Consider the following 12,875-nt stretch of genomic DNA (forward strand, 5'->3'; position numbering starts at 1 on the left):
GCAGAAAGTGCTAAGTATTTTCATTGGATTCTGTTTCATCTCTGGTATTGATCTRTTGCATGAGCCTTGAAAAGTGTTTTGCAAAGTAGAAAACCAGCTTGAGACATTTGAACATAAGAGAAAACAGTTAAAGGTGTTGGTGCAGCTACTGCTGGTCACTGTGTATTCTCTGTTTGTGTTATTGCTGTAATATCCTACAGTTATATGTAAATTTTAACTTTTCAGTAATAGGATTTTAATAGGAAACTCCCCGAATTTGTTGTCCCTGAACTCCTGTGGCAGCCCTYGTTTCCCAAGGCTCTTGGGTGCCAGCAGGGGCCGCAGTTGGTCTTTTTCAGCTGTTCTGATAGTGCCTGGGTAGAGCTAAGGCAGCTGTAAAAGACCAAGTAAATCTTGATGGTCAGTGCCTGATGCTGAGCGATTTCCGGATGAAACAAAGCCCAGGATCAACAGAACCTCTCACCCTSGCATCAGTTTCCTGTTCTATTCGAGGTGCTCTTGATGGGCAGGGTAGAGGGGGTGAAGCAAGTCAAAAAAAAGCTGTGATGCCAGTAGAGCTATTAGCAAATATTTGAACTGTCCTTGTAATCCAGGTTGCTTGGTTATGCTTTATAGGTTAATACTTTTATAAATGACATTGGCAGGAACACTCAATAAAAACATTTCAGGGGGWTTGTTGATGGTCGTAGGCCCTCTGAACGGGGAGAATTTGGTACTGGGATGAAGCCACGCACTGAAGCTCCTTCTCTCTGTTGCAATTAGTGGCAGAGTTATTAAATGGTGAGGCTTATAGCTTGGTTGCATAGCAACTAATTTTAAAACATCAGGCAAGAAAAATGGAACGGAGTGGTGCTGTGATGGAAGCAGTGAGGTCTCCAGTGGTTGTGGATTTCTCTGCTTTGCACTTCGGAAATGAATTTTTTGGAACCTGCTCTTTTCCTGCTTCCTTTTCATTTTGATACTGCARCACTAGCTCTTGCTCAGTCCTTTCGACATGCAGGCATAAAAATGCTGTTTCCAGTGTAGCCTTCCATAGTTCCTTAAKTTGGACATAATCACAAAGGGTAGCAAAGGTTGTAGCAGTGCACGTTATTCATTTCATAGTCCTTTTCAGGCATTTTCAGGAAAGCCTATGATTTTCCATGACCATTGCAAGGCAATAGTCAATAACAAAGATACAGAACTGTGTTTTYATCCTGCCCGTGTGAGGAAGCAGCCCTTGCATATCTCTAATTAGCTGCTTGGTTGCCCCTGTTCAGAAGGGGAGAGGCCTGAGAGATGCTCAGTCCTTGTGACTGCTCTGCGGGTCCAGCCGAGGGAAGGGGACGTATTAATTTTGACACTGAGAGAAAATCTCCGGTTCATTTTGTGTGCTCTGCTCTAATGTAGAAGTTTGAGAGCTTATTGTTCTCTGCTGAAACCTTTGAACAGTGATGTGACAGGGTAGTGTTTACACAGTATCAAAGCACTAAAGCCAGGGTTTGTTCAGGTGGCTTTGGAGGCATTTCCCTGAAGGTCGGGCTTCTGCTTTAGACGCAAGTAATTAGCTGTATTAGCTGTTAGACAGTCCAGATTAATTTCAATGGTGGAAGTCAATTTTAAAAAAATGAGATTTAATCTGAAAAAAAAAAAAAATTATGCTTCATGAAGCTCTGATTATTGCTTAGATTTTAGATGCTGCTTAGTAACAGGAGTCTATATCTAACTTTTTTTTTCTTCGTATAGTAGTTTTATTTTAGTTACGACAAATAAGTGTTTGACTTATAGTTCCTGTGGATGGAGATATTAAAGAAGTGTTGATAAGCAGTATAATTTTTCTCTTTGAGGGAGAGTACTGTCCCTTAATGTTTGTAACTTTAGGCAAAATGAGGTATGTATAGCAGGAACTCAGTACTGCTGTGCATAATATTGGGATGAATCAATGTTGGCAGTGGAGCAGGCACAGGCTSTCCAGGCTTCTTGGAGGCCTTGCTTCTTGGCCCCATGTTCATTGTCTCTGCTGATCATTCCTTCTGCAGCTTCCCTCTCAGCAGCTTAACTAAATTGCTAGCCTTTTTGTAAAAAATACTATATATGAGTGTGTTTGCTTTTGTGATCCCAAATTAAGCATAGAATTTTGTTCCTATTTGTATGATAATGACATTTGCAAGTATTGCAAATTAAAGTATTGCTGTCTATCTACAGTACTGCCCAGTCCATGGCTTCCAAAAGAAATGAGACAAATGTAAATAAAAAGCTTTTTGTGTCTTTTATTCCAAAAGACTTCTTTTCTTCTCTTTTTGTGCAATCCACGATCTGTGACAGAAACTCGGTTTCGTGCCCTGCTTACGTGTGTGCTGGAGAAGGGAGTGACAGAAGATGGGATTTCAACTGTCTATTCATGCAGAAGATTCTTGGTGGAATAAGGGAAAGAAGATTAAGTTATTAGGCAAGTTAAGGTTACAGTTTGAATAGGCTGGTACAATTGCAAAACTGGAGACAATTTATAATAGCTTAACAGTCAATTAAATGGTAGTAAGTGAGGGCATGTTTCAGCAGCCTCGGTGTGTGTACAGCCGGCTGCTGTGGAGCAGCCAGCCCAGGAGCTCGAGGAGCGGAGCTTTAAGTTGCTCGGAGAGGGAGAAAGGAGAGCGATTTGCCCCTGGGGCAGCGTGACCAGCTCATAATGGCTCTCCTGAAATATTCCAAGCGCTGTGGGTCCTGTGCTCTCCTGAGGAGATCCTGGATTCCTGATGTGGTTCCTCGAATGACAGGTCAGCCGAGGAGGGAAGGGGCCCTCAGGGATCAGGAGGCCAGCGCTGTGCAGAGTTATCCGAGGATGAGGGCTCCAGCACTTCCTGCAGCTCCCACACCTTCCCAGGAAGGTCTCTCCTGGGGCCCCCGTCTCTCCTGGGGCTCCCGYGGACCTTCCTGTGCTCCAGGCAGTGCCAGTTGCTGAGCGCCACTGAAGTGCGTGACCCCATCCTATTTAAACCCTCTCTTCGGATAATTTAACACACTGATAAGACTCCCCTTCAGTCTTCTGGGCTGAAAGTTAAAGATCTTTAATTTTCAGATGTTACTTTACTGGAAGCTTATTAAGAATGGTTTTTGCCTGTTTATACAAAAGTGTAATTTGGTTGAGGTCTGTTAAAAGCCACCASCTTTCCAGCTGGGGCTCCTTTCCAAATGGTCCCCACGAAGTGGCAGTGTCTCACCATGAGGAAAAGACAAATAGTGGTGTGTTTGAATTTTGTAATTGCCGAGACTGAGAATATAATGCTTAAACCTCAGGATGCATAGTGTGTTTCCCTCCTCCCCCTTCGCCCCCACGTAACTACCAGTAAGTCAAAGCTATTAGGAGCTAGCTTTTGAAAAACAGCCATATTTTGTCATATGATTTTTTTTTCTACAGTTGCTACTTAAATGGCTATGATTTACCTGATCATAATGCATTTTTCACTCTGTTCTTGCCCCAAAGATGATTCTGCCTATTTTTGCCTCAGAGCAACCCTTTGTGGAGAACCTTAGGAAGACAGATTAAAGTAGTCACATAGGCACAGCTTTGGTTAAGAATGTGAATAATACCATGGTAGGAGAAAGCAGGAGCATCCAGCAAACTTGGTGGTATTTTAACATCAGTATTTAGTAGTCCCACACTTCCCTTTAGGCTTTCCTGCAAGATTTTAGCCTCTTTCATTTGGGTGGCTTTATGGACAACCCTTATAAAGATGCTYAGTTACTGTACAAGGAAAATCACCCCTTCTGTGTTGAATTAATGGAGTGCAAAATCCCTTTAATAACCTACTGAAGCATTTCTTGCCAATGTCTCCTCGTTCTCAAGCTGTAATATGGAATGGCTAGAAAAATAAGAGTCTACTTTGTGCATGACCAAGGAATCACAAATAGTTTGAAAAAAGCTCCATACCAAAAGCAAATAGGACTGACATGAGACCCCTTCAGAGCAAGAGGGACRGGATCAGGTTGACAATTTCTGACTTCAACTGAGGTGTCCGAATGGATGGGTACCTTGGACTGCTTCATTTTGTCCTGTTGGAGGTGGGCCGATATCATCTACTCCTTGGTATAAACCTCATCTTTTTAAAACGGCAAAATCACCTATAACTGTAGAGAAGGTAAATAAAGATACGATTTAACTAGTGAACTGAACGTAGAGAGAACAAAGTTGTTCAGCAGCTTTGCTTGAATAAATTAGATGAAACCAGTTCTGTTAGTTTAGCTTGAGTAAAAGCATGGAAACATTTGCTGACATCTTCTTTGAATACTGTCAGAAAAGAGTTGGCAGTTTTATTATATTTGCAAGCATAGCATCATTTCATTTGACTTTTGGGAGGGATGTTTCAATATAACTGTCCCTGSTCTCATAAAATTATCGATGAAGTTTAGGTGAAATTATTATTAAAGATTTCAGAGCCAGTCCTGTTTAGAACACATCCTGATGTTTGATGGAAGATTTGTGGAAGATTTGTGCAACGGAAGGTCTATTTTCTTCCAAGATCGTTAAAACTTTCTCATGATTCTTTTGTCATTCCAAGAATGAAAAAAGGTCAGATCCTACAAATATCTTCATAAAGGAAATAACACATTTATTTGTTACTATGTCAGGCAAAAGACCTCTAATTTAGATGCTTCGTTATATCTTTTTCCCTAAAGTGTGATTATAAAAGGTAGCAATTTCAGTTATTACTGTGTTTAGATCTATCTCTATTCACTGTTTTGCTGTGGTCCTCAGTCCTTCTGTTCAAGGAATGTAGGATTGAGCTATAGCCTCTAGTGTGTGTGTGTGTGTGTGTGTTTTTCTTCTAATCTTCTCCAGACTTGCTCTGTTTTTTCAAGAATCGAGTAATTTGTTGCATTCTTTTTCTGTGAAATCATCTAACATTCTGTTCCCAGCAGACAGTTTCACTTTCTGAACTGGGTTATTTTTCTGGGGAAAAAAAAAACCAGCATTATTTAAGCCAGTCTTGAAAATGAGTTGTAGAAGCACTTCAGTGTTGGAGAACAGAGAAAAAAAATATTTATCAACTTCTCAGTCAGAAGTTGGTAGTTGAATATTTTTCATTGCAAATATAATGTTGTAATTACATCTGGATATTTATGCACTTATATGTAATATGAAAGCTGTTTTATATACACTTTTAATATTTTTTTTGTGTGTGTGATGCACAATGTAGCTAGAGTTAGTTGCACAGAATCACAGAATGGTTGAGGTTGGAAGTGACCTCTAGAGATCATCTAGAGTTGTATGAATGGTTTCTAAAATCAGCATGTTTATTGGAGTGCTGAAGAAATAAATTGCCTCTAGTTTAGTATTTCTTAGTAACAATGCACCTTATATCCTAAAGTCTGCCTAAATGATTAATTTCTTGAGTTATGTTTGTCTTTTTATTGCCTTCAGAGCGTTCTCTTTTTAGTTAAGGAGCAGAAATCTCTATCTTTGAGAYGTTAGACTAAACAAGAAAAGAAATGCCATGAAAAGGCACTGCAATCATCTATGCTCTGGTCCCACCGCGCTAGTTGAATTTCTTGTGTCAGTATTTATAAATAGGAGGATGAGCAAGTTGAAGGAAGTACACGAGTTAGTATATTTTGTTGTTATCCTTATGCTGGAAAGATGCTTTGTATCCTAGAATGGTCCATGGGACTGTGATTAAAACAAACTAACAAAAAGGAAGAGGGGAAAAAAAAAAAGAAAAAAAAGACAAGCAGCTGCAGTGACAAGAGAACTTGTCAGTATCTATATTAAAACCAGATGCAAMTAATTTAATTTAATGAGTCCTACTGATACCATTGTTGTACCATGTGATAAATACTGCTATTGAAACATTGCTTAAATTAGTGACATGCAAGTGTTTTTAGGTGCTTTGCTGAATAGCAAGTGATGCTTGCATCATGTCAGGTGTGCTGCTGAACTGGTGTCACTGGGTACGTGACTGTTAGATCTGAAACGAGCAAAAATGCTCATGGAAAAAAAAATGTCTTTTCTCTTTAGGTGARCTTCGACAGGCTATCGTGGCCATGATGAATAGGAAGGATGAATTGGAAGAACAGAACAGGTAACTTCTTGTTGCGGCTGGTGTCGTTCAGAGGCACTGTATAACGTCACAGGTCTGTTGTGTCGTACAGCCCCTCTGATACAAGCTCCTCTATGTGAAGAGCTCTGATAGTCATCTTTTTCGTGTCCATATTATTTTTCTGAGAAGGGTAAGCTTGCTACCTCAGTATTCAACTGTAGATACTGAAGAGTGATGTTTGCAGGCTGCTTTTCCCTCTGTGTTTAAATCACACAACTGTTTGTCCTTGAGATCTTCTGCCAGACATTGTTGTTTTATTTTTAAAGCAAAACTTATACTCAAAAGAATCTTAAGACATGTTTTTGAATGAATGCAAGTTCGGTTTTTGCAAATGTTCAGAAATCATTCTGTGATTTTACTCTTCTGGTGTAGAAATGGTGTAGCCGCACTAAAAATCAGCTAACGTTACACCAAAAGGGGCTGTCATTTGTGAATGTTTGTATGTTTGTTTGGGGGAATGMAGTGGTGCATGCAGTCCTTTATTTAGATTGCTCACAAACCTACTTCATATTTATTTAATATATTTGGAGCACACAATTAGAAGAATGAAAACATGGATCTTCTCAAGACACATACTGAGCTTCTACTAAGAGTTTTTTTTAACATTTTGTGATTTTTCATGGAGATTTTCAGTTTCAATTTTTTTTTTGAATTTTGATCATAGCAACTGATGCTCTTTTCCTGCCTCTTACCTCCCAGCTCCCACAATTGACAGTTACAGCCCAATTCAGGTTTTATTTTTTGTTTATTTGGCAGAAGGAACGGGTTGCTTGGGCTGTTAAAGCTACGTATCATGGTAACATTTGCTAACTGACCAGAGATCTATGACCTTGCTTGTAAAAGAGACAGTCTCTATTGAAAACTGACAGTCTCTACTGAAAACTCGTCTCCTGCTCCAACTCATAAACACACTGCTTATAGACTGTTCTTGAAATGTAAGAATGATTCTGTCATTTGACCTGAAGCAGTGAAACCAGATTATAAGCTGCTTTTCATAGTAGTGATTTCTTGTTCCATATTGGATGCTGCAGATAACATAACTGGTTGTGTTTTGGGCATGTCGATGAGATTGTAATAAAATTTGGGGTTTGTAGAGTACCCTCTGATCCCTGGGTAGGGTTTGCAGTGGCTTAGCAGACACTGCTGCCATTTCCAGGTCGCTGAGGAACTTGCTGGATGGAGAGATGGAGCATTCGGCAGCGCTTCGGCAGGAAATGGAKACTTGGAGAAGGAAAGTGGCGGAGCAGGAGGAGCGACACGCCACCAAAGTCCAAGCTTTGGCCAGGTAAGAGGCCCAGAAACAGTCATAACAAATAACAGCAGAGCAAGAGGGGAAGAAAAACCCTTCTGTATACAGGGCAAAAAATAATCTTCAAGTAGTTTTCAGGAGTCGTCAGTGATTTAGGATTTAAAATTTCATGAACTTTGGCTTGGATTTTGTCTTAATTTCTGGAAGATATTTAAATGACTGACAAATATAGTGGCTTTGTATTTTTTGTTTAAGTGTTAGCGATAATTGAGAGTTAAAATGTTAGAAAAATCACAGCTCCAGAGGAAAGCATTTATTAGTCAGCGTAAGTTATGACCACATGAAGGTTAATTTGTAAAAAGTAATTGRAAGACTTAGCAATGCAAACAACAAAAATTGCAGCAAATAACTAATGAGACGAGAAATGAAGCATGTGAGTGAGATAAAGTTCAGAAGGACTTTTCCCTCTTCATGTAGCTCCATTTTTATTCAGTTTTAACTTTTACCGTTTTTTTTTTCTCTCTTTTTTTTTTCTCTCTCTCTTCCGTTGCTATACAAGAGATTCTTAGGACAAGTCTCCTCAATCTGGAACAAATCCCAATACCACCATCAGGTATTGGGAAGCACTGAATGATGTTTTACTATCACTATTTGTATTGATTTCAGAGAAGAAAATGTGATTTAAAGCCATTCAAATCAACTTTGATTGCAGGAAAAAAGCATACAGTGCATGTATTTTTCAGCCCCAAAAGAAAGAGATCCCTTGTGCTGCCACATATTTCTTTTAGAATAAAAAGTGACTTCTTGAGCTTCCTCCATCCTTTCCCATACTCTTCACGAAACATCAGTAACACAAGTGTGCTAGAAAATGTTATTTTGCCAGCATTCGAATCTGCTATAAATTGCTTCTTTACCAAGACGGACCTGAGGCAAAATCTGAATCTTGACCAGCCTTCCTAAATTGTTTCTGTGAGCCTGCCACTAACTTGGGGATTTAATTTTAGACTGTCTGTTTTTCCCCCAAGTATTTTCCCTTTCTGCTTGGTAGACCTTGGTTATGTCACATAAATTTAATTCCCAAAGTTGCTTTTCTTATTTGGATTTCAAACCTGATATGTAATGCAATTCAGCAGATATGCTGAAAAAAAAGAACTTAAAACCCCTTTCAAGCTAAATTCCTTTAAAATTAGATGCAAAAGAATAATTTAGCTAGATGCTGCAGTAATGGCCTGATTTTTTTTCTGCTTCCAACACTAAATTAACTCTAAACTGTAGTGTAGCCAATGATGCCTAACATTTTGGAGATGATTCACATACATAGTAAAGAACAAACTATTCCAAGTGTTAAATAAGGCTAGTGATGAGTAATATGTTTATCTTATCCCTGAGAGTTGAGTTTGTTGTGTGCATACCCAGGCACAGYGTGTAGGGTTCCTCGTGGTGAACTACCACCACTGAGATCCTTTTAAGCTCTGTATGGCAGAATTAGGCTCAAAAACCAACAAATACGGAAGTTTCTTTTTAAAAGTATGTATTAGGGATGCTRCTAACTCTACTTTTGATGACACGTCAAACCTAGCAACTCACGTTGAGGGAGGGAGATGCGTAAGTGGGTTTGACATTCAGAAGAGATACAGCAGTGGGGGCAATGCAAACATTTTATTGTTTAATATTCACTTTTTAGGTAGCAAGATCTGAATATTCATACTTCTTTTGACTCACTTCCCCCCACAATTTTAGAATTTGCATTGATATGGGTGAATCAGATATTTGTCACTCACTCTTTAAAAGAATAGTTGGAGTTTCTATTGCATGGTCTAAAGACAGAGTCACTTAAACTAACATACAATGTTTTATTGTTGTTAATGGATTTCTTTAATTTCTGTTATATTCAGGTTTGTTGAGGTAATTTCAGGTATGTTGTGTTGAATGTTTTTCTGACAAGTAGTTTAACCTGTCACCTGATAAAAGCAGTGGATGCTTACATGCCATGAATTCCCGCAGCACCACTTATTTTGGAGTTTGGATGCATTGAGGGTTCATTGCAACCTTTTTTCTAGCACACAAGGGACTTAGCAGGCAGTTATTTCAGGATTCAGAGTCTTTCTATTAAAACCTTTTAATTGATTCACTTGTAAATTACTGATGATGCTACTGCAATATTGAGATTAGTCAAGAAATTTACCTAGAAGTATTTTAAACCTGGAATTTGGAAAAATGAATAGTTTTGTTACTGAAGAAGTCAACTGAAATAACAAAAAGCAACATGTCAGTAAAAGGAAGCTAAATTTGAGATATTTTGAAATAGTGAAATTCTTACTGAGGATCTTGAAAATGACTCAACACATCAAGAATAGAAAAACTTTACAAATTACCATATTCTCAGCATTTTAGGGCAAGAAAAAATGTTTAATTGTTTGACCTTAGTAGTTTGATTTGAGATTGCCTAATATTTACAGTTTAGCATACCCCATTTTTAAAGGCTGTTGTGGAATATTTGTCATAAATATATATTTTTTTTGTAGTAGAGGTGAGAAGAATATCGTGTGAATTGCTTATTCTAGATCAGAAGTTACTCTAACTCAAGTATGAATTTTGCAGTGTTTATTTTCTTTCCTTCTTTAGATTTGTTGGTATTTTGAAATATTGTTCATTTGGTGAATTGAAAAGCTAAAAGGATATGCTGTTTTATTAAGATTATAAAAAAAAAGTTTGCAATTTTTAAAATTGCATCAAAATTATGAATTTTTCAGGTATTGAACAGTTACTTGAAATACAACTGAAGAATTTATTTTGCAGTACYTTAAGTATAAAAAGAAATAGCTATTCCTTGAAAAAATAAATGAAAACATGTGCATCCAGAATAAGTACATGCAAAATAAAAAATCAATGTATTATAATCTACATTTAAAATAAGAGGACAACTCAGCCCCCTGCTTTTTACATATCCCCTGTGTTATTGCACATGACTGGAGTTCCATGCAGCTACCTACTGAATAAACAGTGTTGGATAACAGATTAATATCAAATCCAAAAATGATGTGGCTTAAGTAACACATACACTTGGTTAGAGGATGCAAGTGTATTAAATTACCGAAGTGTATTAAATTACACAATAAATGGAGAAATTCATGTTCTACATCTTGAAATGGCTGCATCATTTAAGCAACTTCTTACAGGGGAAATGGAAGAAAACAGTATGTTGCCCTGTTTCTTAAGAAATAGTATTAGTATTTCTTTGTTCAGTGACAATTTTTTTTCTGTCTGTTTAGTTGATGACCCCTTAAGTGATGAGATCAGTTTAAAAAAGGTGCAATGTTTTATTTCATAAGAAAAACGAAGTTGATCTTAACTATAGAGATGCGTTTTGCTTTTCAGATGTGATACCGCTACTAAATATGTTCGAGAAGAACAAGAAAACAGAAGGGAAGAAGTTCTTTTCTCAGTTTTTTTCTTCCTCAGATGCTATCACAGACCTGCACATAGTCGATGTTATGGATCTGCTGTGAAAACAGGGTTTCACTTTATTATGCATATGATATTTGGCTTTCATGGCAAGCGGTTTATCACATTTTGCATCTTTACAGAGTGGATTTTTGTTTGTTTCTTTTTAACTGCATGTAGTTCAACTTGCACTGCTAAYTGTAATACTAATTATGCTTCAAGTTTCGTTAAAGATTTGCACACAGTCTTAGCTGTTTTCTCATAGCTGTTATTTGTAATCCTACTCGTAGGATAAGCCCAATTGAAAGGGATCTCAGGAGGTCTGACAGCTGCGTGTAGACTGGATCCTYCTGCAGGAAATTCTTTCATTTCATCCTCACGATTCATGCAATATGCTTATTTAGAGACCTGGTACCTGTATAGAGTTTAAAAAAAATGAGGCTTTAAGAAGAGAGTATCATCTGTTGGATTTGTTTAGAAGACAGATGTGTGTTTTCACAATACACAAAATGCTTGTTAACATGAGATGCTCGTGCCAGATATTTAATTATTTTGTTCTTCAGGCTAGTATAGTTGAGATGCATGAAAAATCACTCTTTCTCTGCCAATTTCTTTCCTTGGGATGTACATTTAACAGAAACCCTGAAGCAATTTTCTTTTCTTTTGCARGAAACAGTTGTTTTCTTTTCCTGTTGAGATATAGGAAAATGAAACTTAGCCACACCGTGCTTATGGCTCATGCGTGTGAGCGTGGTGTGGATTAGCACGGGTACGTGTGCGCGCACGGGCACACGCAACTCCGTGTAACTCCTCATTACAGAAGTCTAGGGGTCCTGACTGAGAATTCATCGACCCTTCCGCTCCTTGGGGCGGGCTTGGGGGCCTCTTCCTTTCCAGGCAGGCAGCAGCCGCAAGGACGAGATGCTGGCAGCCTCTTGCATTAATCCTGTTAATAGGAGGGAAACCCTAGGGAGCAGTTGCTATTTTTCCTAGCGCAAGTCAACACGTCGGTGAGCAAATGCATTGGATCACTAACCATACCTGCTCTCCTTACAGTCCTTATGTACACAAAAGTCAAGTATGCACTTCTCAAAATATTGACTTTTCTATACTGTTACAACCATGTTCATAGGGTAGTTTGGGCTTTGCTGGCTCATTCCTCTTTGTTCAAGTTAGTCTCCCAGAAAAGGTGATTCATGAACAAATCCTTTGTTGCCAAGGTGCTCCCTGGTGCTGTACAGCTCTTGAGGGGTTTAAGAAAACTTCTTTTCGATAAAACTATTTTTGTATAGGCATGGTTTTTTTTTTTTTTTTTCCTTTGGCTAATGGAAGCGACTGTTGCTACTGAAAATTAGACCTTCTAGTAGCACTGTTTTGCTTCATAGTTCTAGAAACAGGGGTATCTTACCCCAGTGATGCCAGACAGGAACTGCTGCACAAACAAGTCTTTTGCTGTGCTAACATATATATCCTCTTAACCAAGTTTATTGGGTGTTTTTTCTTTTTTTCTGACCTTGGTTTCAGTACATAAATTTAGTGGGATCTTTAAGGTATTTCCTATAATTTGTTTAGACATATACTGGTTTCAGGAGAATTTTCAAATACATCTGATGTAGAAGAATTATATAATGAGTATTAGTGGATGGGACTTGTATCTTGTGAATTTTATAAAATTGATAGTTATTATGCATGTATCACTATCTGGGTTTTAATGCTTATGTTCTTCTCTGTTATTGTGTACTTATTCATGAGGATAAGTAGAGTTTTATGCTTTTCTCTGTCTTTAAGSAAAAATATTGTTAATGGCTGATAGGGAATACACACATAATCTTGAAATATTTTGMTATATCTTCAATTAAAAGCCAAAAGCTAGCTATGCAGTTTAACTAAGTCTTAGACAAGCTTAGGTGCTACAGAATATGGGCTTACTCTCTAAAAAGTTGACCCCTGCTGCATCAGCTTTTCAGTAAGTTACTGGAACCTCTCAAAGTAAAGAGCTACTGTTGGAACTATTGCGAGATACCCACAGCCTTTGTTTGATTTAAAACTCAAGCTGTTACAGTCCTTTTTTTCCCCTCAAGTATGAACTGAGGTGCTCAGTGCTGCTG

The 12,875-nt window shown here is 38.1% G+C and overlaps 1 protein-coding gene across 1 annotated transcript in view; it reads left to right on the forward strand.

Annotated features, from left to right (window-relative positions):
- The window catches only part of SNX29 (sorting nexin 29), a 105,999-nt gene that overhangs the window by 24,298 nt on the left and 68,826 nt on the right, over nucleotides 1–12,875 (forward strand). The window contains exons 12-13 of the mRNA XM_026042953.1: nucleotides 5,993–6,056; nucleotides 7,231–7,359. Coding sequence (XP_025898738.1) covers nucleotides 5,993–6,056; nucleotides 7,231–7,359 — 193 coding nt within the window. The remainder of the gene's footprint in view (nucleotides 1–5,992; nucleotides 6,057–7,230; nucleotides 7,360–12,875) is intronic.

Source organism: Nothoprocta perdicaria, unplaced genomic scaffold (genome assembly GCF_003342845.1).
Source record: "Nothoprocta perdicaria isolate Ctin4 unplaced genomic scaffold, notPer1 scaffold_319, whole genome shotgun sequence".
Taxonomy (NCBI): domain Eukaryota; kingdom Metazoa; phylum Chordata; class Aves; order Tinamiformes; family Tinamidae; genus Nothoprocta; species Nothoprocta perdicaria.